General features: G+C 39.2%; 1 protein-coding gene across 1 annotated transcript; it reads right to left on the bottom strand.

The window, feature by feature from the left end:
• Positions 1 to 15487: 15487 nt before the first annotated feature.
• On the bottom strand, positions 15488 to 26449 carry LOC120537689 (granzyme B-like). Its single transcript, XM_039766799.1, has 5 exons — positions 26315 to 26449; positions 23521 to 23674; positions 20850 to 20985; positions 15943 to 16170; positions 15488 to 15796 (listed from the first exon to the last, which is right to left on the bottom strand). The coding sequence occupies exons 1-5, from the start codon at positions 26412 to 26414 to the stop codon at positions 15617 to 15619; spliced, it is 798 nt and encodes a 265-aa protein (XP_039622733.1). The 5' UTR covers positions 26415 to 26449; the 3' UTR covers positions 15488 to 15616.
• Positions 26450 to 26759: the final 310 nt, after the last annotated feature.

The following is a 26759-nucleotide window of genomic DNA, read 5'->3' as shown; positions in this document are numbered from 1 at the left end:
GTTTCTTTTTACGGCGATCATGAAGCAGGCGGTCGACGAACTCTGACCTAGATAATTTGCTTTTCTGCTTTGCCATTATAACTGACTGCGTTGAAGGGTGAGTTAGCTCTGAGAGTGACACATGTTGGACGGAGAGAGGATGTACGCAGTAGGAGTAACGATTGGGCGAGCGGTGTGGAGGGGAATGCTCAAGGCTGAAGAACACGGACACAACGGAAAACTTTTTTTAATATAATAGAGAGAAGTTGTATCTCAAAACCTTTGTTGTACTCCTTATTTTTCTACAATAAAATTTGTTTTGTTGAAGAAAGGTTTTGGTAAGAATTGATAACACATGGCAAGAATATCAAAAACAGTCTGGTTACACCTGCAAATAATAGTAAACTAAGTGGAATGGAGGATACAATAGAATGAGAGTGACCATTACAGAGGCACTTGGACAGCAGACAGATTTGTGGCAGATGAAATTTAATATCAGTAAATGTGAAGTATTACAAGTAGGAAGTAAAAATGTGAGATTTGAATACACAATGGGTGGTCTGAAACATGAAAGTACTGCTTATAAGCATGGCCTGTGAGTTACTGAGGATGTGATCACTAAGACAGTGTCCAGAAGAGATCAAGATGGCTAATAAGATGTTAGGTTATGTGTCACAATGTGTGGAGTACAAGTCCAAGGAGGTTCTGCTCCAGATTTATAACACGCTGGTGAGGACTCATCTTGAGTACTGTGTGTAGTTTTGATCTCCATATTATAAAAAAGACAGAGAAGAGCAACAGGGCTGATTCTAGGATTGCAGGGGATGAGTTATAAACAAATATGAAAGGAGTTGAACCTTTTCTATTTAATCAAGAGAGGATTAAGATATGACATGATTAAAGTATTTAAAATTATAAAAGGAATTAGTGCAGTAGATTGAGACTGTGACTTTAAAATGAGGAGGAGATGGAAACTTGTTAGCAGTAAACTACACACAGATGTTAGAAAGTTTTTTTCACACAGAGAATGGAAGGCGCAGGGAATGTTACAAAGTACTGTGGTAGACATTAGGGACTTTGAAAATTCAACTCAATGTAATTTGGAAGAAATTTGATGAATTACATTGACGATAATGTAGGGCTAAATTGCCTGCTATCATAAAATGTTTTAATGTTTTAAGTTTTAACTGCCTGATTTTCTCCTGGATTTTGTGGCCGCACATTTACACTTTTGTAAGGCGTTTATAAAATGTCCATCTGACATCACGTTCAGCTTGTTTTTAGCTACAGTTGGCAAGTAGTTTTTAAGAAACAAGTGTGAAATTCCCTGGAGTGTGTCCTGTCTGTTGGATTTCATATTCTAGATTCTTTGAGACACTGCAAAAAATAAAGTTTTTTGTTGAGGTAATTTCAAGATAAATAAAATAAAACTTCTTCCTTCAATTAGGGTGATCAGCTCATTTTATTTGTGCACAGGCGTAACTGTCACTGAGGTCATTCAAAGAGAAATCCTCAACCATACAACTATGGAGACACCAGTGGCTGAGGGTCGGACCAGTTGGCCCTGCAGTGTTCTCTTTACCCTTGGATGTGTACGCATGTCCAACCCAACTGGTTTTGAAAGGCTGCACTTAAATGAGCACTGCCTGCAGTTGTTGTCATTTGTTTTTCTAATTCTGCATTTACACTTCTAGTTCGAATTTCTCCCAGTTGAGGCCATGCTACACACATCAGAAAAAAGGTCTGAAAAGTCCAGGACTATTTTATCCTTTAATGACAGCCACAGTAATTTGAAAAAAAAAGACCGATATCAGTAAAGTGTCATTTATAAAACATTATGCTGCAGTTTGATTTTACACCTACTGCTAATTATGAAAGAGATGCTAAGAAAGCCTATGTGTGCTCCTGTCACTAGTAGTATGACGCTCCTGTTTCATAGAAGAGCAGTTTCTTGGTACAAAAAGAACAGGACCATATGAAGAAGATAATTTTTTCTATTGTTTGCTGGGTTTGTGCTGACCGACAAAAACAGTAGTGAGGTCTGCGGTCAGATGTGCAGTTGAAGCCGTGCAGCGTGTGTCGTCTACATGTTCTGTCCCTGTTACTGTGGCTTTACTTGAGCCGTCCAGTTTGAAACTTGAACTCTTGAGAACTCTTCACTTTAGGCAGTTCATAGTCAACGGATTGTCCTGCACCGCTCTTACTTTACTTTGCACCCTAAATCTTTTGTGGCCAACAGTCAAGATGTCTCTCTCTACTATGGACACGGGCAGCAAGCCTGGCCAGGACAGCAGCTTCCCCAGAAAGCTAGATGGCAGTCCCCCTGGGTTGCAGCGGGCTTCTTGGGAGTTTGGTGCAGAACCCTGTTGCGATCTGTAGGCGCTGCCAGGGAGTGCTGTAGCTGCTGCTGAGCCCTACAGAGCAGCTCTTCTGCCACACCCGGAAGTGCTGCCAGAAACAGGTCGTCAAGCACTTGGAGCACTTCCGGGTGCGTTATTAAAGGAGCCAGCAGCCACTACTCTGGGAGTCAGAGTCGGTAATAGGATGACAAAGCTTGCCGGTGGCAGAGTGGAGAAGAAAGAAAGAGAAAAGAGAAGGTAAAGTATTGTGTTTTGCTGGGGATTGTGTGTTATACTTGTGGGAAATGGGGAAGGCGTTTCCCACAAGGAAAAAAGACAATAAAAACCGCTTGTGTGCTTTGAACCCGTGTCCTACATCTGTCTAAGTCTGGGCTGGCCTTTACACTTTACAGATGTATTTAATCAGATGATGACAATGTCACAGAGGTATCACAATGATGTGATGTTAATGGACACTGGCCAAGCACCAGCATCCCATTATTGGATTGAGTGTTTGTGATGTTCAAGATGCGTAATGAGTGAGGTAAATTAATGTTTATGTTAGAGAAGTCAGCACCAATATTTGGACTCACTAGAGTTTTCCTACCAATAAAGCCACTCATAGACACTTTAGACACTTAAGTACACATGCTATGCTGATGACACACAGCTGTACTTATCTATAGCACCTGATGACTCCGACTCTTTCGATACACTAACACAATGTCTTACTGGTATTTCTGAATGGATGAATAGTAATTTTCTCAAACTAAATAAAGAGAAAACTGAAATTTTGGTAATTGGCAATAATGGATTCAGCGAGGTTATCAGAAATAAACTTAATGCACTAGGGTTAAAAGTTAAGACGGAAGTAAAAATTTAGGGTAACCGTTGACTGTAATCTGAATTTTAAATCGCATATTCATCAGACCACTAGGACAGCATTTTTTCACTTAAGAAACATAGCTAAAGTTAGACCTCTTATATCATTGAAAGATGCTGAGAAATTAATTCACGCTTTTGTTTTCAGTAGACTAGATTACTGTAACGCACTCCTCTCAGGACTACCCAAAAAAGACATCAATCATTTGCAACGAGTGCAGAATGCAGCTGCTAGAATCCTAACTGGGAAAAGAAAATCCGAACACATTTCTCCAGTTTTGATGTCACTACACTGGTTGCCTGTGTCATTCAGGATTGACTTTAAAATACTGCTTATGGTTTATAAAGCCTTAAATAATCTCGCCCATCTTATATATCGGAATGCCTTACACGTTATATTCCAAATCGTAACCTTAGATCTTCAAATGAGTGTCTCCTTATAATTCCAAAAGCTAAACTTAAAAGAAGTGGTGAGGCGGCCTTCTGCTGTTATGCACCCAAAATCTGGAATAGCCTGCCAATAGGAATTCGCCAGGCAAATACAGTAGAGCAGTTTAAAACACTGCTGAAAACACATTACTTTAACATGGCCTTCTCATAACTTCACTTTAACTTAATACTGATACTCTGTATGTTCAATTCTTCATAATAACTATTCATGGTGGCTCTAAAATCCGTACTGACCCCTACTCTCTTCTGTTTCTTTTTCCGGTTTTTTGTGGTGGCGGCCTGCGCCACCACCACCTATTCAAAGCATCATGATGCACCAACATTGATGGACTGAAAGCCAGAAGTCTACGTGACCATCATCATCAGGTCCTTCGATGAAAACGCTAAATACAAAGAGGACTGTTTGATTTATGTTAGGTAGATTGCCCAGAGGGGACTGGGCGGTCTCTTGGTCTGGAACCCCTACAGATTTTATTTTTTCTCCAGTTTTTGGAGTTTTTTGTTTTTTCTGTCCACCCTGGCCATCGGACCTTACTTATTCTATGTTAATTAATGTTGACTTATGTTTATTTTTATTGTGTCTTCTATTTCTCTATTTATTTTGTAAAGCACTTTGAGCTACATTTTTGTATGAATATGTGCTATATAAATAAATGTTGATTGATTGATTGATTGATTGACATGCGAGGATGCGCTTGGGCAGTTAATACAAAAACAAATCGCACCCTCATGTAAAATATAGCAGAGGTTAAGATTATACAGTGTTTAATGTCATAAATAATCTCACTTTTAAAAACAAGCAAAAAAATGGATTTAGCAAAAGGCTGCATGAGTTTTCAGCTTGTAGGGTAATATAAAGTTTATAGCCCGGCTACCTAGGATCAGTCATCCCTTCATTTAATGCAACTCAGCTCTGGGGAGCAAAACATGGCAGAAAAAAATGATATCGAGTTACATAGAATGTATTCATATACTCATGATGAGAACCACAAAATCTACTCTACATATATAAAATTTTGTGCAATGATTTTATGTGACATTTTTATGTCACTTTTGTTGCTTATTTTAAAACCTACATATATAAGTTTGGTATCATTCTTCAGAATTTAACGAACTTTAATGTGATGTTGTTACATTTTTAGATTCTGATTCCGTTTTTAAATTATAAACAAAAACATCAAGAACTCATGTCCCGCGAGACAAGACTTTGTGCCAAGAGATTTCACCACGCCCGGGGCTGGAAATAAAAGACAAAGAGTAGATGACAAACATAGCTGCTGTACAGGTTTTTAAATGTTTGAAGTGCCACATGAGATGCGGATCATGCGGCACAGCAGCAGCAGTAAGCCAGCAGCTGATCAAGCAAAGAGGAGGTGAAAGAAAAACTGTATTTGTTTCCCATTGTATCACCGTTTATGAGGGGGTTTCGGGGGAACGACCGCATCTCCTTGGGGTGCGTTCAGCCCCCCTCTTCACAACGCGAGCGGCAGAGACGCGAAGTAGCAGGCGTGTAGCGCAGGCCAGGGGGGTTGGCGAGCAAAGCGAGCGGGTGGTAACCCCCTAGTATTCATATACTCATGATGAGATCCCACACTTCCCAATGACTCCTGCTTTTTGAACAAATAATGAGAGTCAGAGCCACTGTGTGAAGTTTTTAGAATTCTGGTGCAAACCCAAGCACTTTGAAATCTGGACTTTCAGTCCATATTTTCTTGCTCTTGATCCAATGATGTTCATTCATTCATTGAACCTGCTTGTTACAGTACATAATCACTAGGTATCACTGCCTGTCTACATAATATCAGGAACCAACCCTGGATGGAATATCAGCTTTTCACCTTCAGCTAAATGAGATTCTTCAATCAACTGAACAGCAAGTCTTTCGGTTGTGGGAGAACACCAAAATCTATCCACCCTTCCATTCATTTGTTTAAATCCTATTGTTGGTTATAGGAAGCTTGATGTTATCCCAGCAGCTCTGGGCCCAAGGTAAGAATTAATTCTAATTAACTCTAAACCCATCAGTCCATCCCAGGACCCACATGTAGGCCAATACTGAAGTTTTTGTGCACTCCTCACCTCAAAGTTTGGCCTTAGATAACACTTAAGGTCCCTCCTAGTTTGGGAGGAGTTGTATGAGCAGAAGTAGCAACTTGAATTGGCCACAAACCACAGCACACTTTGTACCAGGGTAGGGTTCTGTTGTACCAGGATGACGTATGGTGGAGAAGACCTGTGCAGAAGTGCTGCAAGTTCATCTTCTTTCTCATAATTTCTTTTTAATTTATTTATAGGTGTGTTACATATTCTCAAAAAAGAAGGCTGATGTACTTGGACATCTTCAGGTCACTCATGAGGAGTCAAGAATTTGAAAAACGATTCTATGACAATATGCAGGTTAAGCAAAATGGTTTAACTTGCTGGGATACGTTTGAAAGCTCTATTTAAGTTTACTTCAGAATCCAGCCACCCACCCATTACTAAACCCCTAAATCCAGTTTAGGTGCATATCCTGGCACCAAGAACCAGGCCTGAATAAGACACCAGTCTGTCATATGCAACACCCATGGATACACAGCCATTTGTTCATAGTGTTCACAGACACTGCCTACTGCTCTGAACATGTACAGTATATCTCCTGAGATCTGGGAAGAAAATCATAGAAGCCCCTTGTGGACTCTAGAAGAGCACACGCATGCAGACAATAACTGCCTTGGGACTCAAATCTAGGTCCATGTAGCTGATAGAAATTTACACTGAACACTTCAACAGTGTGCTTTCCAATGTTCAACCATCCAATCAAATTCTGATCAGGGTTGAGGATGGCCGATCCTGTGCTAGCATCACTGCATGTAAAGCAGTAACCGGCTGTGGAGCTCAGAATGGTCATCAGAGGGTACACACATGCACACACTGATATTCACACCCATTTAGAGATATAAATCAATGATGGCACCCTGATACAGGACTTAGTGTTGCTCCCTCATCAATTCAGCTTTCAAGGTTCCAGTCCTGCCTTGATTGTTGCCTGTCCCAAATTTTCTCATTCTCATTGTGTCCCTGTGGAAATTCTCTTGGTTCCTTATTCCTCTCATATCCCCAAAGACACACATGTGAGGTTAATGGGTAACTCACAACTGTCCCAATGTGAGTGAGTGTGAGTGTACAGGTATACCTGAGTGTATACTATAATGAATGTTTACTTCATTCTTGGTTGGTCCCCTCCTTATATACGAGGCTGCTGGGAAAAGACCCCAGATTTCCAGAACCCTTAACTGAGTAAGCAATTTATAAAAAAGATGGATGGATAGCAGGAGAACGTGTGTGATGTGAAAGAAAAACTTTTTCTAAATTGAGAACTTTCCCCTTCTTTTGTTTATTACCTACAATATTCTACACATTATTATTCCACTTCAAACAAAAAAGACAGTGTCAGCCAGGGTGCAAGATGGTTGTGACCTACAGTCTCCTTTCCCAATAAAGCATGTTCTAATTCCAAGAATAATAGAAGAACACACTGATTAAAAGCTCCAGGAGACTGGTTTAAAATCCCGGCCCACTGCCTGTCTGTTTGGTCTCCATGCCTATCCGGGGTTTTACTAGGTGCTTTGATTTTCTTCTCATTTCTCAAACGCCAAATTTCGTTCAATCACTAGTAAGTGACATTGTTGAGAGGTTTATTTACCTCAGCAGTGACATTCATGTCTCTGGTGACTCTTCCTATGAAGTCAGTAGACAGATTTGGAGAGCGTGGGGGGGTCATGTGGCCACTGGAATGGAGTGTTTGGTGCTCCCGATATCTTTGAAAAAGGATGAAGGTCCTGGAAAGGACAAATTGTATGGAACTACCGTCTCACTACAGAGAAATTTGGTTTTGGGCCGAACATTTGTGCATGGATTAAACTACTGTATACCAATCCAGAAGCTTCAGTGTGTATTAACAACATTAATTCAGGCTACTGGTACCAGACAAGGATGCCCCTTGTCACCACTAATTTCACAATCGCCTTTGAGCCACTGGCAGTTCACTGTCGAAATGTTTATGAGATAAATGGTATTATTAGAGAAGAACTTGAACAGAAAATTTCTCTATATGCAGATGATATGGTTTTGTATATATCAGACCCACAAAATACTGTGCTTGCGGTCCTAAAAGAACTAACAGAATTTCAAAAGATTTCTGGTCTCAGAATCAATTTGAATAAAAGTGTACTCTTTCCAGTGAACTCTCAAGCATATAATATTAGATTGGACACCTTCCCTTTTATCATCGCAGATCATTTTAAATACCTAGGGGTAAATATCACAAGTAAACATAAAGCTCTTTATCAGCAAAATTTTGCTGTCTGCATGGAAAAAAGTAAGCAAGACTTGCATAGATGGTCAACCCTTCATCTCACTCTAGCTGGAAGAATTAACATTGTTAAGATGAATATCCTTCCTAAGCTTCTCTTTATTATTTCAAAACATTCCAATATACATCAATAAATTGTTTAAATAGATTCAACCAAAACCTCATTTATTTGGAATTCAAAACATCCACGTATCCAAAGAGTGACCCTACAAAGACCTAAGGCAGAAGGTGGCATGGCTGTACCTAACTTTCAATTTTAAAACTGGCTGCAAACATGCAAACTATAAAAACCTGGACATGGACAGAAATACAGAAACATACACAGGCTTGGTCTGCAATAGAAATAAAATCCTGCAGCACTTCTTTATATTCTCTGCTTTGTGCCCCAATAAATGCAAGTTATCGCCAATATACTAACAACCCAATTGTGCTTCACTCACTCAGGACATGGAACAAATGTAGGAAGTATTTTAAGACAGATAAGCTTTCATCTGTGGCACCTCTGCATGAGAACCAACCTTTTCCACCTCCCAAACATAAGCAGTTTTTAATATCTGGAAAACATTTGGGATTAAATCACTTAGAGAGCTGTACATAGACAACGTCTTTGCATCCTACGAACAATTACATTCCACATTTAACATTCCAGCTACACATTTCTTTCACTACCTTCAAATTAGAAACTCACCTCCCACCTCCCTCTATGCTGGAAAAGAGAGCATTTCTGTTATATATAAAACCATTTCACAGTCCCTCCCTTTCAAAGATCCAAGAGGACAATGGGAAAATCTCTCACTCGACATCATCAGAAGAGGAGTGGAAGGTAGCAATTCAGAGCTCCATATGTGCAAAACATACAATTATTCAACTCAAATTATATATCACGCACATCTGTCTCATTTAAATTGTCCAAAATGTTTCCAGGGCAAGATCCAACCTGTGAACGCTGCAGTCGAGCTCCAGCCTCACTGGGCCACATGTTTTGGGCCTGCACCAAGTTAACATTATTCTGCACCAAAATCTTTAAATGCCTATCAGAGAGCTTCAGTGTCACAATCCCTCCTAATCCACTAACAGCTGTGTTTGGTGGGCTTACAGAGGGGCTTAAATTGATGAAGGGCAAACAAACTGTAATTTAAGTAAAATTCTAGAGAAGGCAGTCATTATTCAGCTAAATGATCACCTCAATAAACATGCTATTCCTGATAAATTTCAGTCAGGTTTTAGAATAAATCACAGCACAGAAACTGCACTCATTAAAGTAGTAAATGACTTGTGGGTAAATGCAGCCATTTATCTGTGCTCATCCTCTTAGATCTGAGTGCCGCATTTGACACCATTGATCATAATATTCTTAAAAATCGCCTTAGTCAATGAGTGGGTCTCTCTAGCAGTGTCTTAAATTGGTTTGAGTCCTACCTGGCAGGTAGAAAATTCTTTGTTAGTTGTGGTAATTATAACTCAAACACACATGATATTCTATATGGTGTTCCACAAGGCTCTATCCTGGGTCCGCTGCTCTTCTCAATCTACATGCTTCTGTTAGGTCAGATTATCTCGGTTCTATTCAATAAGGGCGCGCACAAAAAGGCGACCTTCAAAAGAGCGACCTTAATTGGGCGCGTAAATAAAGGCGAGCTTCAAAAGGGCGACCTCAGTTGAGCGCCGAATAAATGTGCGCGTAAATAAAGCAGTGCTTCAAAAGGGTGACCTCAATTGAAAGATAATTCGTAGATAATTTAGTTCAAATGGCTCTGGACGCAATCTACGTCACGAACCGATCTTCCCCGTCAGCCTTTGAAATGTATATGACCGAGCGATCAACGATCTCCCAAAGACCAACAATTCCGTTGAAGGATGGCACCGGGCGTTTTCATCCTTGCTGGGAGCGTGTCATCCAAGTATCTGGAGATTGACCAAAGGCCTTAAGAAAGAGCAGAGCCTTACTGAGCCCGGTCTTGAACAGCTCGTTGCAGGTTAGCCTATTCCAAAGCCAAGGGAGACCTACAGAGACACTTTGGAGCGAATTAAATCAATTGTCCTTGATTATGCTAATAGACCGCATCTCGAATATCTACGTGGCATTGCACATAATCTACACCTTCAAGTGTAACTTGCTTTCGCCTTTTTATACGTTCAGTCATTGCCTTAATCTAATTTTCTGTAATTTTGAAAACAAAATATAGAGCTTTAGAAATAGTTCGTTAGAAGTAGGCTAGTTCATTAGAAGTTCATGCATTAATTAATTGGATGTTTTAATATTCTTGCTTTCGCCTTTTTATACGTTTAATCGTTGCCTTTATCTAATAAATTTTCTTTAATAATTTTGTGCGTTTGCCTTTATTCGCTGCGCCCAATTGACGTCACCCTTTTGAATCACTTCTTTATTTATGCGCACAGTTATTCGGCGCTCAATTGAGGTCGCCCTTTTGAAGGTCGCCTTTATTTATGCGCGCTTTTATTTGCCGCGCCCAATTGAGGTCGCCTTTTTGTGCGCGCCCTTATTGAAGGATACCGATTATCTCGGGGCATAACATGAGTTACCACAGCTATGCTGATGACACGCAGCTGTAGGCCTATTTATCAATAGCACCTGATGACCCAGACGCTGTTATTTCACTAACACAATGTCATACTTTGTTTCTAATTGGATGAATAGTAATTTCCATCCATCCATTTTCCAACCTGCTGAATTCGAACACAGGGTCATGGGGGTCAAAATAAAAAGAAAACTAATTTTAGTGATTGTCAATAATGGATATAATGAGGTTATTAGAAATAAACCTGATACATTAGGAATAAAAGTCAAGATGGAGGTATCAATTGACTGTAATCTGAATTTTAAATCGCATATTAATCAGATCACTAGGACAGCAATTTTTCACTTAAGAAACAGCAAAAGTTAGACCTCTTATATAATTGAAAGATGCTGAGAAATTAGTTCACGCTTTTGTTTTAAGTCGACTAGATTACTGTAACGCACTCCTCTCAGGACTACCCAAAATACACATAAATCGTTTGCAACGAGTGCAGAATGCAGCTGCTACAATCCTAAAAGGAAAAGAAAATCCGAACACATTTCTCCAGTTTTCATGTCACTATACTGGTTACCTTCGTCATTCAGGATTGACTTTAAAATACTGCTTCTAGTTTACAAAGCCTTAAATCAGTGCTTCTCAATTATTTTCTGTCATGCCCCCCCTAGGAAGAAGAAAACATCTCGCGCGACTATAAATAGTATCATTTGTCTATAAAATTGTTATAAGTACACCTCTGCATAACACTGTATCCTTATTAACGTATAAGAGAATAAAAAAAGAAAGAAATATGGACCAATTTACAACAAAGAATAGCTTTATTAAATGTAACAGAAAAGATTTAAAGTGCATTCTAAATTTAAAAAAAAATGAAAAGAAAAATAAAAAAGCATGTTCCCCGAGGTCAAACGCGCCCCCCTTGACGGAGGGGAGGGGCGCGCCCCACTATTTGAGAAGCACTGCCTTAAATAATCTCACTCCATCTTATATATTGGAATGACACCCTATATTCCAAATAAAAATAATAATAATAATACATTTTATTTATGTAGCGCCTTTCCCATGCTCAGGGCACTTAGATCCTCAAGTGAGTGTCTGCTTAGAATTCTAAGAACAAAACTTAAAAGAAGTGGTGAGGCGGCCTTCTGCGGCTATGCACCTAAAATCTGGAATAGCCGGCCAATAGGAATTCGCCAGGCTAATACGGTGGAGCAGTTTAAAACACTGCTAAAAATCATTACTTTAACATGGCCTTCTCATAACTTCATTTTAATTTAATCCTAATACTCTGTATATTCAATGTATTATCATAACTATTCATGGTGGCTCTAAAATCCATACTAGCCCCTACTCTCTCTTCTGTTTCTTTTCACCACCTAATCAAAGCACCGTGATGTTTCTACATTGATGGATTAAAAGCCAGAAGTCTACATGACCATCATCATCAAGTCCTTCCATGAGAACCCTAAATCCAAAGAGGACTGTTTCATTTATGTTAGGTAGAATGCCCAGAGAGGACTGGGTGGTCTCGTGGTCTGGAATCCCTACAGATTTTATTTTTTTCTCTCCAGCCGTCTGGAGTTTTTTTTTGTTTATTCTGTTCTCCCTGGCCATCGGACCTTACTCTTATTCTATGTTAATTAGTGCTGTCTTATTTTAATTCTGACTTTGTCTTTTTTTTCTCTTAATCTTCATCATATAAAACACTTTGAACTACATTATTTGTATGAAAATGTGCTCATAGACTTATCTTGGTCAACTGAAAGAATCCTAACTCTCCTATTCTAAGTCAGTGGATAACTGATGTTATATACTATATACTTATATACTAAAAAAATCTAATTCTCACTTAGAGGATCTGTGCAGAACTTTTTCAAAACCTTGCAAGATCTCATCAGTAACATTTTAGAATAAGCTTTTAAAGCACCGAGGAAGCAGATTCTCTCCCCATTTCTTTTTCTTCTCCATTTATCTTTATTTACTTATTAATTCATCTATTTGCTTATTTTTACTAGCTTTAAGTTTTACTCTGCTGGCCATGCTCTCTTTCTCAGGGGTGAGTGTTGATTAGTTTTCGATCCTATTTTTGTAAAAATGTATCTATTTGTATGGAATGTTGTGTGATTACAATAAAATTAATAAAATAAATAATAAGTTTTATTGAATAAATGTATCATTTTATTATTTTAAGACTCAACTTGACACTATTCTAGGTTTAGAGAAACAAAAGGGGACATTCTTCTATTACACTAGTAATAGTCATAGTGTTATATTGCATTTGTACAGACAATAAAGTCTTACTTGCCTATCCGGCCAACACTCTCAGCACCATGATAAAAAGAATGGATTAATACTTTAAACGAGATGTGCAGTCCTCTTTTGTGAGAGGTGATCTGTCCAGTGCATCCACTGACAATGTCGTCACTGAGATGAGGTCCATTTAAGCCCATTACAATTTCTTTTCTTTTCTCACCTGAGGAAAGTGGCAAGCAAGATGGAGACATGGCAAGACACAAGGGCAATTAATGGGGGGTTAAAAGAACAAATGTCCCCTGCAATGTGTTTAAATAAAAACCTTTAAAAGTAACCTACCTTTTGTCAAACCCAGAGTGAATAGGGAAGTTACATTGCATTATTATACAGTACAAGCTCCTCTCTGTGGTTACTTTTGCATACTTGTTTGTCCTTGTCTTCCAGTGACAGAAGGAGGAAGAAGATGAAATCCAGCTACACCAAACCTGTTTGATGGTCTGTAGTTTTCTTGTCACTCTTATTCAAAATGTTGCTGCAAGAATCATTATAAAAACTAGAAAGTACGACCACATAACTCCAGTCCTTAAGTTCTGATGTCAGAAGGGGACCTTGTTTTTCAATTTCCTGGATAATCCAGTTACTGATTATGCCATGGCTGTCTACAGGATGTAAGTATTTGCTGTCTTGCAAAGGAGTTGCCATTTTGAAGTTTATGGTTGGTTGAGATTTACAAACAATACCACGTGTGATAACAGAACTGCTGCTTCCTTGGAGGGGCCTGGATAATCCAGTTACTGATTGTGTCAGGATTGTTTGTATAAGTATTAGCTGTCTTGCAAAGGAGTCGCCGCTTTGAAGTCTTGCCTTGGAGGATTTCTGTATTTACCTGACTTGGCAATTAACATTTTTGACAATATTGGTTTCTAAACAGCAGATCTGTACTCATTAATGGTTGGTAACAATACATTTTGTTAACTCGTGTTTTCATTATTTGTTAAACCCAGGAAATTTAGCTGTGCCACTTGTTTAATCTGGTTGTCCAGAACTGATAATTGCAGGGGCTGAAGGAGATTTAAGCTCTGGCCAGGAGAAGGCAAGAGGAGGGGACGGTCCACTGAGAACGCTGCCAAGACACCCGGACAGAGCAAAGGGGCTCGCAGGCTGACAAGTGTACGTGGCTAGCACAACGTGAGGCACAAGGACGGCAATACTTCCAGGGAGGAAGAGACAGCTCCACAAGGAGACGCCGGTTGTGGGCCCAGCGAGAGAGGGAAGCTGCATGGAAGGACCGAGCCAAGCTGGCAGACAAGAAATAAGGCATGCCTAGGTCACAGCAATACATGAAGCCCAGAGTGGAAAAAAAGGAACAACGAAGAGACGCCGACACAAATTCCACGATTCTCTTGGAAACGAGTGTCCGGTGAACAGAGTGCATCCGTGGACAGTTGAAAAATTAAGTGTTGGGGTAACACTGAGAACAAACAGGACTTTGCACCACTACAGGTTGTATCATCCAATTCATGTTTTTAATGGACTTTTAGAGTGTGGACTGTGGGCTTTCCTTTCTAAGATAAGAAATTTTCTTCATGATACTGTTAGATTTGGTTTATGTTCATTTATCTTTTTCATGTACTTATTATTGTCTAGTGTAATAGAAGTTACTGTTACTTCCTGAAATTGCTGTTGTGTCTTTCATTGTGTGTTTACTCACCGCCCAATTTAAAGAAACCTGTGTGCTATCATTGGTAAATTTCAGGAGTTCCCAGTCTCTTAATAAAACTGGGTGGCGTAGTCGGATATTTGGATGGTGTCTAGTTAGATTACCTGAAAGTGTGACCAGACACCTGTTACACTTACACTGGCTTTCAGTTTAGAATTTCAAAATTCTCTTTCTTACATATAAAGCATTAAATGTCCAGGGCACTGCTTACCTTTCTGACCTTATTGTTACTTACAAACCAGAGCATGCATTAGCGTCTGAAGATGCTGGCCTACCTAAGATTCCAAGGATTAATAAAATAACAGTAGTAGGTCGAACTTTTAGTTACAAAGCCCTGAAGCTGTCAAATGATCTCCCTACTAATACAAGAGATACCCTTTCGGTCTCAGCTTTTAAATCCAGGCTGAAGGCTCACGGCTTTAGTCTAGCTTACCCTGTATAGAGCTGCCATAGTGCAGCTCTGCATCTTAGTCATTTGTATAAAGATACAAGTAATACAATAATTTTGAACCTGTAATAATCATCCTCTATGCTGTTTCTCTTTTTGTGTCCTGCTGTGGTCATCAGTGCCACTCAGAAAAGACATCTGAGAAACAGGGAGCACTGAAATCAAAGAATTGAAAGGTTCTGACAATATATTAGACAGCCCAGCACAGACTCTACTATAGAATGCTCAGAAGAGGGTGTATGGCCAGTTGGCCAAAGTCTCCAGGGCATTAACTGTAACTGACAGGCACTGGGGAGACGTGATTTTCAAAAACCTTAACCTATATGGCAGCCTCCTTTAAAGGGTATATTGAACCATCCTCACTGATGGACATGAACATCTGTACAACTAGAATTGCAATTAAAATGAGAGGAGTTATGCATTATAATAGCAGCCATGTGAGTGAGAACTGTTCAGATGAAGGCATTTACCATATTCAAGTTTTACCTTGATAAAGAAACTTAGGCAGACACTCATCCCCTCAGCTATGCACTTTATTGAAGAAGATAGAATGAAATGAATCATCTGTTCCCACTGCATGTGTGGGAGAGTAAATGAGGGGAAACATCCACTTCATGTGGGATCAGGAGCCTAATCTTGGCTGTCGACTGGATATTATTCAGCAGAGCTTTTCAAAATTTGAAGTTCTATCCAATCCCGGTACAGTGCCAGATTTTTGAAGACAGTTGTATGGTTAGGACCTTCACATTTTTTGTCATCTCGATGTGAATCAATCCCAAATGCTTTAGATATTTTCATTCGATCCAGACAAACAAGTGGGCCTCCTGAATCTCCCTGAAAGAAACATGATTGGTAAGAATGTATAAAAACATCAAGCACATCATTTCAGTAGGCTTCTTTCAAAATGTAATATTTTTTGGATTTAACAAAACAAACTTTGGCTTCAGGGGACTATGGAGATGAGAGTCATTTATCCTTACATCGCAGGTCCCCTTGGCACCAGTGCCTCTTGTGCAGATGTCCGATGCAAATTTGCATTTTTCCTGGACGACCACCTCCACTTCTCTAAGCACCTTGCTTGATGATCCATTAGTCTTTGTGCTACCCCATCCTGCCACAAGGCAGCGAGTGCCAGGCTTGATACGCTCATCTCTCTCTGGGATGCTGATGCTTTTCACTTCATCTTTCATTTTGGCATCATGCTTCAACTGTTTAGGAAAAATAGAGACAACATTAGTCTTATTATTAACTACTAAAGCCTACTAAACCTACCCTGGCATATGTATAGAAAAGAGCCCACTGTGCCATCTTACACGAAGAGGTCAGACTCAGTTGGGAGTGCTGATTATATTCTATAGGAGTTTCAGTGGTAGGTATCATCAATTCATTTTTATCCTTAATTGGTCCTATGGGAAAGTTTGGCCTTTAGTATTATATATGTTAGGTTTTATGAACTTTAAGAGGGGTTGAGGTACACGTCAAGACTGATTTATACGTCACTCCAAAAATGTATTTCTGCACAACAATGGGCACATGTCACATAGTTGGAGAAGTTGTCATGATATTATTATTGTGTTTACTTTCTATTAATATTTGCCATTATTTTGTTCTTTTTCTGCCATTTTGTATTTCCAACATGTCACTTTTCTACAATGTCGCCATGTTAACTCTATAAAATGTGGTAGTTCCAATTAACTTGAGCCTGATTTTTAAGACCTCAGGGGTGCATTTACTGAAAACGACGATTCTTAGTGATTAACAAGTGACTTTACAATGTGCATACGTAAAGTGTGAGTTACTTTTTTGTGCATTTCCCAAAACCCTTCTTAAGCAGCCACTTTACGAGCGAGCATGAAATACTACTTTGTTAACATTGCTTCTGAAGTTGCCTTAAAAACAATATCACAAGTTGATTGAAAAACATTTGATTGGCAATGCTTTCATTATAATCTTCCTGTGGAATGGAAAATAGTTGTGAAACATGTTCTTCATAATTACAAATCATATAAAATAGCACAAAATTAAACACGTATTGCTCCTGAAACATATTGTTACTGAAAAAAATAACATAAAAATGAGAAACACACATAACAAGTCACTTATCTAAAAATAAATAAATAAAGAAAATAAATCCTTCTTTAGGATAACACCAGAGTATCGTGGTTTACTAAGGTGAGGAGATAAACAGAGGGTGAGATGATACAAGGAGACCTGTGAGGATCTTCTCACCAGCAGAATTTCCTCAAGTCCTCCGATTTCCTTCCACAGTCCGAGACATGCAGATTTGAAGAACTGCCTTTGTTAAATTGGCCCAATTCACTGTGTGTGTGTGTGTGTGTGTGTGCTACAATGGACTGGCGCCTTATCCAGTCTCTGCCTTGCTCCCGATGCTTGCTAGGATAGGCTCCAGCCTCCCCATGACCTTGTCCTGCAACAGTGGAAATAATAAGCCTGCATATCACAACCTGTTTAACTCTCTTTTGGACACATAGTTACCACATGGACAGACTGGTGGAAATGTATAACTTAATTAAGTATCCCTACATGAAGTAAATTAATTCCATTGTTTATTAAAAATTCCCACACTCCTTCGGACATTGCAGGGTGATTTTTTTTCTCAAATATATACAGACCACAATGCAATGCAATAAAAAAAATGAATACTTACGAAGACAGCAGCAGCACATGTTCCACATACAACAGGCTCCCAGGTTACTTTCCCACAATATTCATAAAAATTCCTTACAGTATGTGTATCGAGACTCCAAGAGGAGGGATGTAACAATGGGACCAGCTACAGCCACCTGGTTTTTATTTTTAATAATGTGTAAGTGCTGGGTTTGTGAGCTGGTGGTCAAAAACACAAACATAGGATTCAATAGACGTTATTCTGGTTTATTGTGGTTTTCTTTATTTCCATCCAAACGTCTCAACACCTATTTCCAGTCCTTCCTTTTTATTTCTATCTGCCTCTCAATGATGGTCTAACCAGGCCATAAACCAGGTGTTTTTGTGCATAATCTATAGGTTTACATGTGAGCACTTAATTTTTGAGTATTTACTACTGGCTTGTGTGAATACAATACTGGTTTCATTCACATGATCTATATTGCTTCATGTCCGTATATTTATTAGTCAGAACTGATAGATTTCCCACACAAAGCTACAAAAGACTGTATACGTATAACCGGTATGTTTCAAATGTGAAACAGATATGGTAAACATAAAAACCAGCATGTTACGCTTGCAAAATTGGCAAAGTACACACATAAAAATGTGTTGCACACATGCTAAGCTAAGAAGTATGCATGCAAACTAAATAATCCAAAATCATTTCAGATTGTATTTTCCCTAAAAGTATCTATCTGTCTATCCAAAAGTTTGTTGTGTGCTGGGTGAGGCAATGTGCTGTATCAGTGCACGCTCCCCAACCTGACCTGACCTATTGGTTGTTCAGACCATTGTGTGCATATTTATTTAGTTAATTAGTTATCTAAATATTTATGGATTTATTTGTTTAAAAAGCTTCTGTAAAAAAAGCCGAATCTATCTATCTATCTATTTTATAATGCATTTCATGTCTATCTATCTATCTATCTATCTATCTATCTATCTATCTATCTATCTATCTATCTATCTATCTATCTATCTATCTGTCTATCTATCTATCTATCTATCTATCTATCTATCTTTCTATCTATCTATCTATCTATCTATCTATCTATCTATCTATCTATCTATCTATCTATCTATCTATCTGTCTATCTATCTATCTATCTATCTATCTATTTTATAATGCATTTCATGTCTATCTATCTATCTATCTATCTATCTATCTATCTATCTATCTATCTATCTATCTATCTATCTATCTATCTATCTATCTATCTATCTATCTATCTATCTGTTTCAATGAACTCCTTTTGAGTATTATTTTCAATGTTTCCCATTATTTCCTTTATAAATTACCTATAAATTGGTTTTTTGCTCTCACAAAGCACATCAGCAGTCACAAAGAAGAAACCTGGGCAGCAATTGTAAAGTAATAGGCGAGCAGAGTAATGTTGAGCAAAATGGTTTGGGTGAAACTGAATGTGCAGCAGAACTTGCAGAAATTGAGATTTATTCAGATTACTTTGCAGAGATCTGTTTCCACCTTGACATTAAAGAGTCTTTTTCAGTTGACAAGTGTTAAAAAATGCTGAATTAAACAAATTGTGTTTCAATGTTGTATAACAATAAAATGGGAGAACTTCCTAGGGGCTGAATACTTTCATTGGCACTGCATACTTTAATCTTACATACAAAAGTGTGCAGAATGAGATGTTTCTCTTAGCAAGGAGGACAGTGTGCTGTGGTGTCCATGGCATTGTTTAACTTACATGGCTGACTGAGGAACTCTGAGTAATCAGTTAACTATCTGCAACTGTAAAAATCCTATGCAGAGATTTGCACTTATGGCCTCATGTTGTAAGTTGCTGTATATAAAGGTGTCAGTCAAATATATAATTATAAATAATAATAAATGTACGAAGGGCAGAAGGCATGCCCTCTGTGACGGAGGTTTCATCATATCCACTTTATTCCCTTTAACACCCAATAAATAGTATGTCTTCCTCATGTACCATTTGCTCACGGAGTGCCAGCTGCATTGTGGGAAGTGTGGGAATCGATTCCAGCCACCTCTTGCTCGTGTACAATGAAATGGAAACTGTTATGCCAGTAATGAAAACACAAAATGACCCAGCAGCTCCACAGCTCAGACACCCACCTCCTGCTTTATTCCCAAACTGACCGCCTTGAGTAATCTTCTGACAATGAGTGTTTAAGAGCAACTGCTATGATGCTTTGAGTAGCTACACAGGAGATGCAGGTTTTGAGAATAAAATCCTAAACAAAAAATATTTTTTTCTCACAGACTGAAAATAAAGCTGAAACAGCATTGGATAAGGATTGAGAGTTGTTTTTCAAGCCAGAGGGTTACAAATAATCATTGCAAAGACTGGCTCACCAAACTTCTATTATTTTTCCAGAGCAAAAACACTAAAATGCAAATTATGTCAAGACGAAAGAACTGCAATTCAACTAGAGTACTGAAGTCTGGAATATCTAACCACACGTACTCACTGATCAAATCTGCATCTCGTACGAAGGAGCTCCTGCACAGCACTATGTGACGCAAGTTAAGGAGGAGGTCCACAGCAACCCATTATCCACCTGCAGGGGCTTCTAACATGGCAATGTGACAGACTTAATATTTAAATGAAAAAAAAATCATCTTTCTCAAACAAAGAAATAAAATTCAAACATATTTATAAAAAACAAAGTTAAAAAATGAAGCTTCCAAAATATAAAACTCCCCTGAAAAATGATCTCAAGCACAAAACAAAGTTTCCATTCTGACAAAATGGCTCTCCCAGCTTTTAGCAACAAGGTGCCTTCATGCTGAGTTGATTCCAGAGAGGCATTGAAAGGCAAATACAACAGTGTGAAAAACAAATTTGTATAGTGCCTTTCTTGTCCTAGTGTGTGGATATAAACACAGGAAACTTCAGTTTCTGTATTACATCTTGCCTGAAGAAGGGGCCTGAGTTGCCTTGAAAGCTTGCATATTGTGATCTTTTTTGTTAGCCAATAAAAGGGATCATTTTGCTTGGCTCTTCTCTACATTCATAATGGCTAACACGGTACAACACCCTAGTACTATAGTGCCTTTCAGAAGAATAACCATAAGCATAATCACTCAGAGCAATGAAAGAGCTGCATAAGCAGTTAAGGTGGCCACCATACCTCAATTACCTGATTCCACTTCATGATCAGGCTGAATCTTAAAAAACATGGAGGAGGCGTCGTTTCCCAGACATTATGCCCACATCATGGCACTCACCTTTAAAAGCATGATGTCATTTTCATGGGTCTTATTATTATATTTTTTGTGACGGAAGAAATTCTTCACTGGTATCTCCTGCCAGGACTTCTCCTTTTTAATGACATTATGAGCTCCCAGAAGAACTTTGATGAGCCTGTTGACGAGAAAACAGGTGGCGAATCAGGGTGGAGTATATAGGGAGGGTTGCTAAGTGATTGTTGTACGCGATTTCTCATGAGACAATCGCTACATGAATGTGACATAAAAGAGAGGCAAAGACTGAAATAAAGAAGGAAAAACTTGTGGAAAGACAGGAAAGGGTAAAGCCATAAGGCTAGAAATGCTGTGAACGTAACCATACTAAATAAAGATGAGAAAAATAGAGGAACCAAAAGAAGGAAGTCTAGGCTGAAATCTTTTATGTTTTTAAAGGAAGTTCTTTGCATTTTGTTTTTTTAAATGGATATGAGATGTCCACCAGCTTGTGAAGTACAGTAACTAGCAGCTTTGACCCAGTTTAAGAATGTCTATCTATATAAAATCCAACATCTGTCTATCTGCTTTTCACGAGAGAGTTACTTGATGGATTTAGATTGGGTTTTTTTTTCTATAATTTGCTTCAACATTCCGGTTGATTTTGCGACTTCTCTCATTGCGCTAAGTATCATAGTTTGCTTGCTGTACCGATTTATTTTCGCAAATCCAAGAGAGGAGCTGCAAGCCGAGGGGAGCCAGATGGGGCCCTCCTCATTCACACGCCAGCTTCTGTTCAGTTGGTCTACATCTCACCACGTGCTGGAGTGTACCTTGCCTCAGCTTAGCTAGCGATACCTGTTGGTTCAGCAGACATTATCATCTACAGATTTGTTAAGGAGTAACGTTTGACATTTTTGAGAGAGAGATCAGAGCTACATGTTGTCACACACGTGCGCATGGGAGGCAGCTAAAGGGCTTCAGTGAAGGCAGTTCTCAGGCATGCCGGAATGTGGCAGAGTGCACTGACTCTTTTTCTCCCTTTCCTGTAGACCATTCCCGGGAGATTCCACCTGGCTCTCTTGACGTCACTTCCGGGACCGAGCCAATGGAAGTAGACCTTACCAGCTCCGGCCCCTCGGATGTCACGTCCGGGCTTGATCCAATGACTGAAGAACACGTGCCCGATCCTTATGACCTCATTTCCTGTCTTCCCCTTTAAAAGTCTACCCTTTTCCCTTTTCCCTCAGTCTCGTTCTTGACTCAGTTGTATGCACATCAGTGCTGTATATTTGATAAAAAACGACTTTGCAGCCAGGATACCATATTATACGGGTGGCTGCCCCAAACCTTTATCTGTTTATGTCTCGTTCTTGTGACAATGTGTTTTAGTGGGTAGCTGCTGATTGGCAGACATATCACGAACACACACGCTGCTCTCCTGTTAGACCTGAAAATAATCAGATACAGTGCCAATGTCTATTGCTTTTTAAAGTTTATCCTGTTTCACTACTATGTGGGCGCAGCTGTGGAGGACAGTTAATATAAAATAAATAATAAAAATCACACTCTTAAAACCAGGAGTACAAAAAGTTTAGTCAACCTCTAAGGGCAACTATAGGCATCTTGAGAGTGTCTGTCTAGTCTGTGCCATCATTTCCATTCTGAATCTGCTTCTCCGAGGAGAAGTTTTCAGGGTAGCATACTTGGTGGTCCATAATAACTGGTGTTAAACACTTACTCGACGATCCACAAGGTAGCACTATTTACTATCGTCTCTACTCTTCCTCTCTCTGCAGACTGGAAGATCAACAGCCCTACCACCTCTGACATCACTTCCAATGTCTATCCCTCCGGACCCGCCTCTTTCTGCCTGACCTATACTTAACTAGAGGTGTCACCTACTTGAAGCAGTCAATATTGAGACTCGCATCGGCAGAGACATTTTGCCGTTACTAACCCGTTTATACTTTGAGTTTTCTTTCAGTTATGTGGGGTTTGCCTGTGGGTGCCCCAACTCTTTATGCTTGTTTTTACTTTTCATTACACCGGATATACTTGCTTGCTAAATGCTGAGTCAATTACGGTCACCTGTTAACCTGCAGTTAAGATTAGACATCACCTAGATCTTAACCTAGTACTTAAGATTAGAGTAGTTAGTCTTTATGTTGCTCTACTTGGTTCTGAGCTCCTCACTTGTGATTGTCATTTTTGTAACCGTGACCTGTAACACTTGTTTCAACACAAGTCAGCACAAGAATGACGTTATTCAATTACGTCGCTATTAAATGTAAATGTAAATGTAAACCTAATGCACACGAGTATCCAATGTAAATCTACACTGATGCGGCTTAAAGCATTACCCAAAAATAATCATTACTTGCCCTGTATTGTTAATAGTAATGGCAGAGAAAAACCATTTAATTTCATGTTTTTATGGAGAACAGAGATCCTGACAAAGTAGGCTTCTATGTGAGCCAACACTGAACAAAACGCAAACAATCTCAAAACATCCACAATGAATATCCCAATTTACTCCTGTCACCTAATCCAGATGTCTGATATCCAGTCCTCTGTTCACTACCGCACAATTATGTGTATTGTGGTTAAAATATTGTTAAATAAACTACTCCCAGAACATCCTCTCATGAACAGTGAGAGAGACGACAAGGATCTTTTGAACTGAAGACACACTGGGCAAAATCCGAACACTTACTCTTTATAGCAATGAGCGGCTGTCAGGACGTAGTTGGGGAGAATTAGAAACCCTCCACAGATGTGCTCGCCTTTTGCATTTCTCAGAGAGGCCATGTAGGGTCGTCTGTGGGCTTTGGTTTCCTTCCCATTAATGATTGTGTCTCCAGAGACACCTGACAGGAGAGAAGTTGAACATGTGAAATGGGGCTGTAACTCAAACAAATTGGCAATTGTCACATTTGCTATCATGCTTTAGGTTTTAATTTCAAGTTCAAGTACAATGAGAGTCTGACTTCTATATCTCTAGAAATGATGACAGCAGACAATCAATACAACATACAACATCAGGTGATAGATAAGTGAAAACACCTCATGTACACTCAATCAGTTGTCTGTATGTGTAGCTGTCAAGCAGGATAAAAACCATTGCTGAATCCCATGGTAATGGACCTGGATGGAGCTAGGAGAAAAGTGTCTGTGCAGGACAGTAGAAGCCTTTAATAATATTATTAGCTATTCTAAGTCAGCATATGCTATTTATATCCTGCATAGAAAGCAGCTGGGTGCCAGTAATTTTCTGTGCCGCCTTCACCACCCCCTGTAGTGCTTTGTGGTCCTGAGGTGCCTTAACAGGATGTTATGCAGCCACACAGGATGTACTCTGTTGTGTACCTGAAGAAACTGGTTAGCATACATGGAGACATTTTGGCTTTTCACAGACGCCTAAGTAAGTGAAACAGTTAGCGAACCCTCTTGCTGATAGTCAAGATGTGTTGTGCCCCCATCAGTTCCTCAGAGATTTTAACTCCAAGAAATTCAAAGCTACTGACATTCTCCACAGCCACTTATGGCCACTTGCTTGATTTTGCTGACATTAAAAATGAGATTGTTGTCCTGGCACCACTGAGCCAGCAAGTACATCTCTTTTCTGTAAGATGTCTTATCTTTGTTGGTGATCAGGCCTGTGATGGTGGCGTCTTTCGATATACTGCACTTTATTAATCTATGAGGGGAAACTGATGGTGGTGTCATCACCAAACTTAACAATGGAGTGTGGACTGTGTCTGGCAACACAGTAATGGGGTGCTCTTATGAGCACTTCCTGAAACTACGAAAACATAGCTGACCCCTACAAGTGACAACTTTGGTCCCAATCCATTATTTTTGTTGTGTGGTGGGTGCAGCAGGATGCTATCACCTCCTCCTATGAAATAAAGAATGGGTGACTAATGACCATAATGTAAATTGTCATATGGGTAAGTGGAGTTAACACACACAATACTGATTAAATAAAGAAGGCCTACTCCTCTCTGGACCCCTCTATTACAAGATAGAGACTTTCTATACTGCAGATACCCACACCTCCCACACTTTTATTCTGTACCACCCTGGCCTCTCTTCCTTTCTGCCTGGAGAGTCTTTGTTTCTCCACTGTGTCCAACTCCAAGCTCATCTGGCCAAAGGCAAGGATGTCATTTTACAAAAGCATCCATGAAATACTTCCTGGGCCAAGCTTAGACCTCTAACACCACCTGGACTATATATCCCAGGGTATCTCCTGGTGACCCCAGGCATCCCTGAAACTTCATTGGGCCTTCCTTCTTTAAAGGGCCAAGAAATTCTGCAGGTGCCTGAACAACATAACCTGCTACACTCAGTTGCTCCCACCTAATGACCTGATGGAAAGACCAGCCAGTGTTGCCCACTGTTCTTACATTATTAATATATTCCTGGTGTCAGTACTTCCAGGAATCACCCCGTAATAAGTCAGAGTAACATAATTCAAACCTTCATGATGTTTAGACTCATTAATAGTGTAGTTAATAATAGGTTTATAGAGTCATTGATGTCTTGTTTGAAGAGTGGAGTGAAATCGTTACTTGCATATGCTAATCAACATGCAACATGTCACCACTCTCCAGCAGAATTATTATTGAGCATAATAGGGCCTACCTTGAAACATCTGTCTTCCATACTTCAAAAATCTCAAATCACAATAGGTGAATAATATTCATGCAGATGTAGTGAATCATTTTTTTCTCATATATTTTTTGGATTTATGCATTGCATCATGTTAGCTACAAACCATCTGAACATACTATGAAGTTGAGTTAGATGCAACACCAGTCCAAAAACCAAAAGATGAATTGGGTACCAAGTAACAAATCAATAGATATTGAAGCAGTCTAAAGTTTAGCTGAAGTCCAGCATAGTTAATTATCAACATTAATGAAACATCTAACACATTCTTTTAAATGTTTTCACACATTCTTATGAAGTAAATTTTATGTTTGTTAACTTTATGTAAAGCGAGACGTCCTTTTCTTAATGTGTTAATGTGCACAGATTAGGATTCTTCTTTATGAGCAGAATAAAGCAATGTAAATTGCCTCAGCTGATTGAGCATTCAACATTGAAAAATCCCATATTGTAGAGGGTGAGGTGCATCTCAAACTGTCTGAATGATAAATAAAAGAATGTATCCCAGCAGGTCTGAGTGTGGGACATTCCCCAGAATATGTGAGTCAAAAAAGGCAGGTGCCTGATGACAGTATTCACAATTTGAGTATTTTGGTTAATTCAAGTCTAGACTTACATGTACAATGTGTAATTTTGTGTCAATCAGGTTTCATGCCAATTGATGAGCAGAGTATTTTATTATTAACATTAATTTAATATTGATAAAATCTTTAATTTATTCTTGAAAAAGACCAAACCAATGTTATGCATGAGTGACAGATACAATTTAAATGGATGTCACTGTATAATGAAGGTCTTCAAATTAATCCCCCCAGTCCCCCATTTCAGTTTACCTGCCAGTGCAAAGCAGATGATAACGGCGGAGCTCCAACACAAACTCCTCATGGCTTCACACCTGAGTGTCTTCATGACTCTTAGCCTCTCTGTTCTCATTATTATATATCGAAATGGTCACGGTGGAGTGTGAAGCTTTCAAATGGACCACAAGCCACAGCACAGTTACTGCAGTCAGATGACTAAACTGATGTCTTCCTCTACAATTACTGGTAGGGTGTTGTAACTCTTTAGGTGATTTTCATAGTTGTATCAACCTCATAGCCAGCAGTGATCAAAATTTAGATGAAGCAAATGTCTCAGACTCTTCTCCACTTTTAGAAACAATCTGGTGATGATGTCAATTACTTCTATGCAAAACATGAAGAGTGGAGAACATGCAAGACATGCAAGATCTGTCTATAAAAGAGAGCTCTATCACCAGTGGCAAGAAGGAAACCAAAT

The sequence above is a fragment of the Polypterus senegalus genome, chromosome 10 (genome assembly GCF_016835505.1).
Source record: "Polypterus senegalus isolate Bchr_013 chromosome 10, ASM1683550v1, whole genome shotgun sequence".
Classification (NCBI taxonomy): Eukaryota; Metazoa; Chordata; class Cladistia; order Polypteriformes; family Polypteridae; genus Polypterus; species Polypterus senegalus.
This window is presented reverse-complemented; position numbering and strand designations above follow the sequence as displayed.

What these genes read in the sequence shown, in the direction of transcription:
- LOC120537689 (XM_039766799.1), bottom strand. Translation starts at nt 26,414, where the DNA reads ATGAGAACAGAGAGGCTAAGAGTCATGAAGACACTCAGGTGTGAAGCC. An exon ending in CATCTGCTTTGCACTGGCAG is followed by an intron (nt 23,675 to 26,314) that starts GTAAACTGAAAT and finishes CTCTCCTGTCAG; the next exon opens with GTGTCTCTGGAGACACAATC. An exon ending in GTGCCAAGGGGACCTGCGAT is followed by an intron (nt 15,797 to 15,942) that starts GTAAGGATAAAT and finishes TGTTTCTTTCAG; the next exon opens with GGAGATTCAGGAGGCCCACT.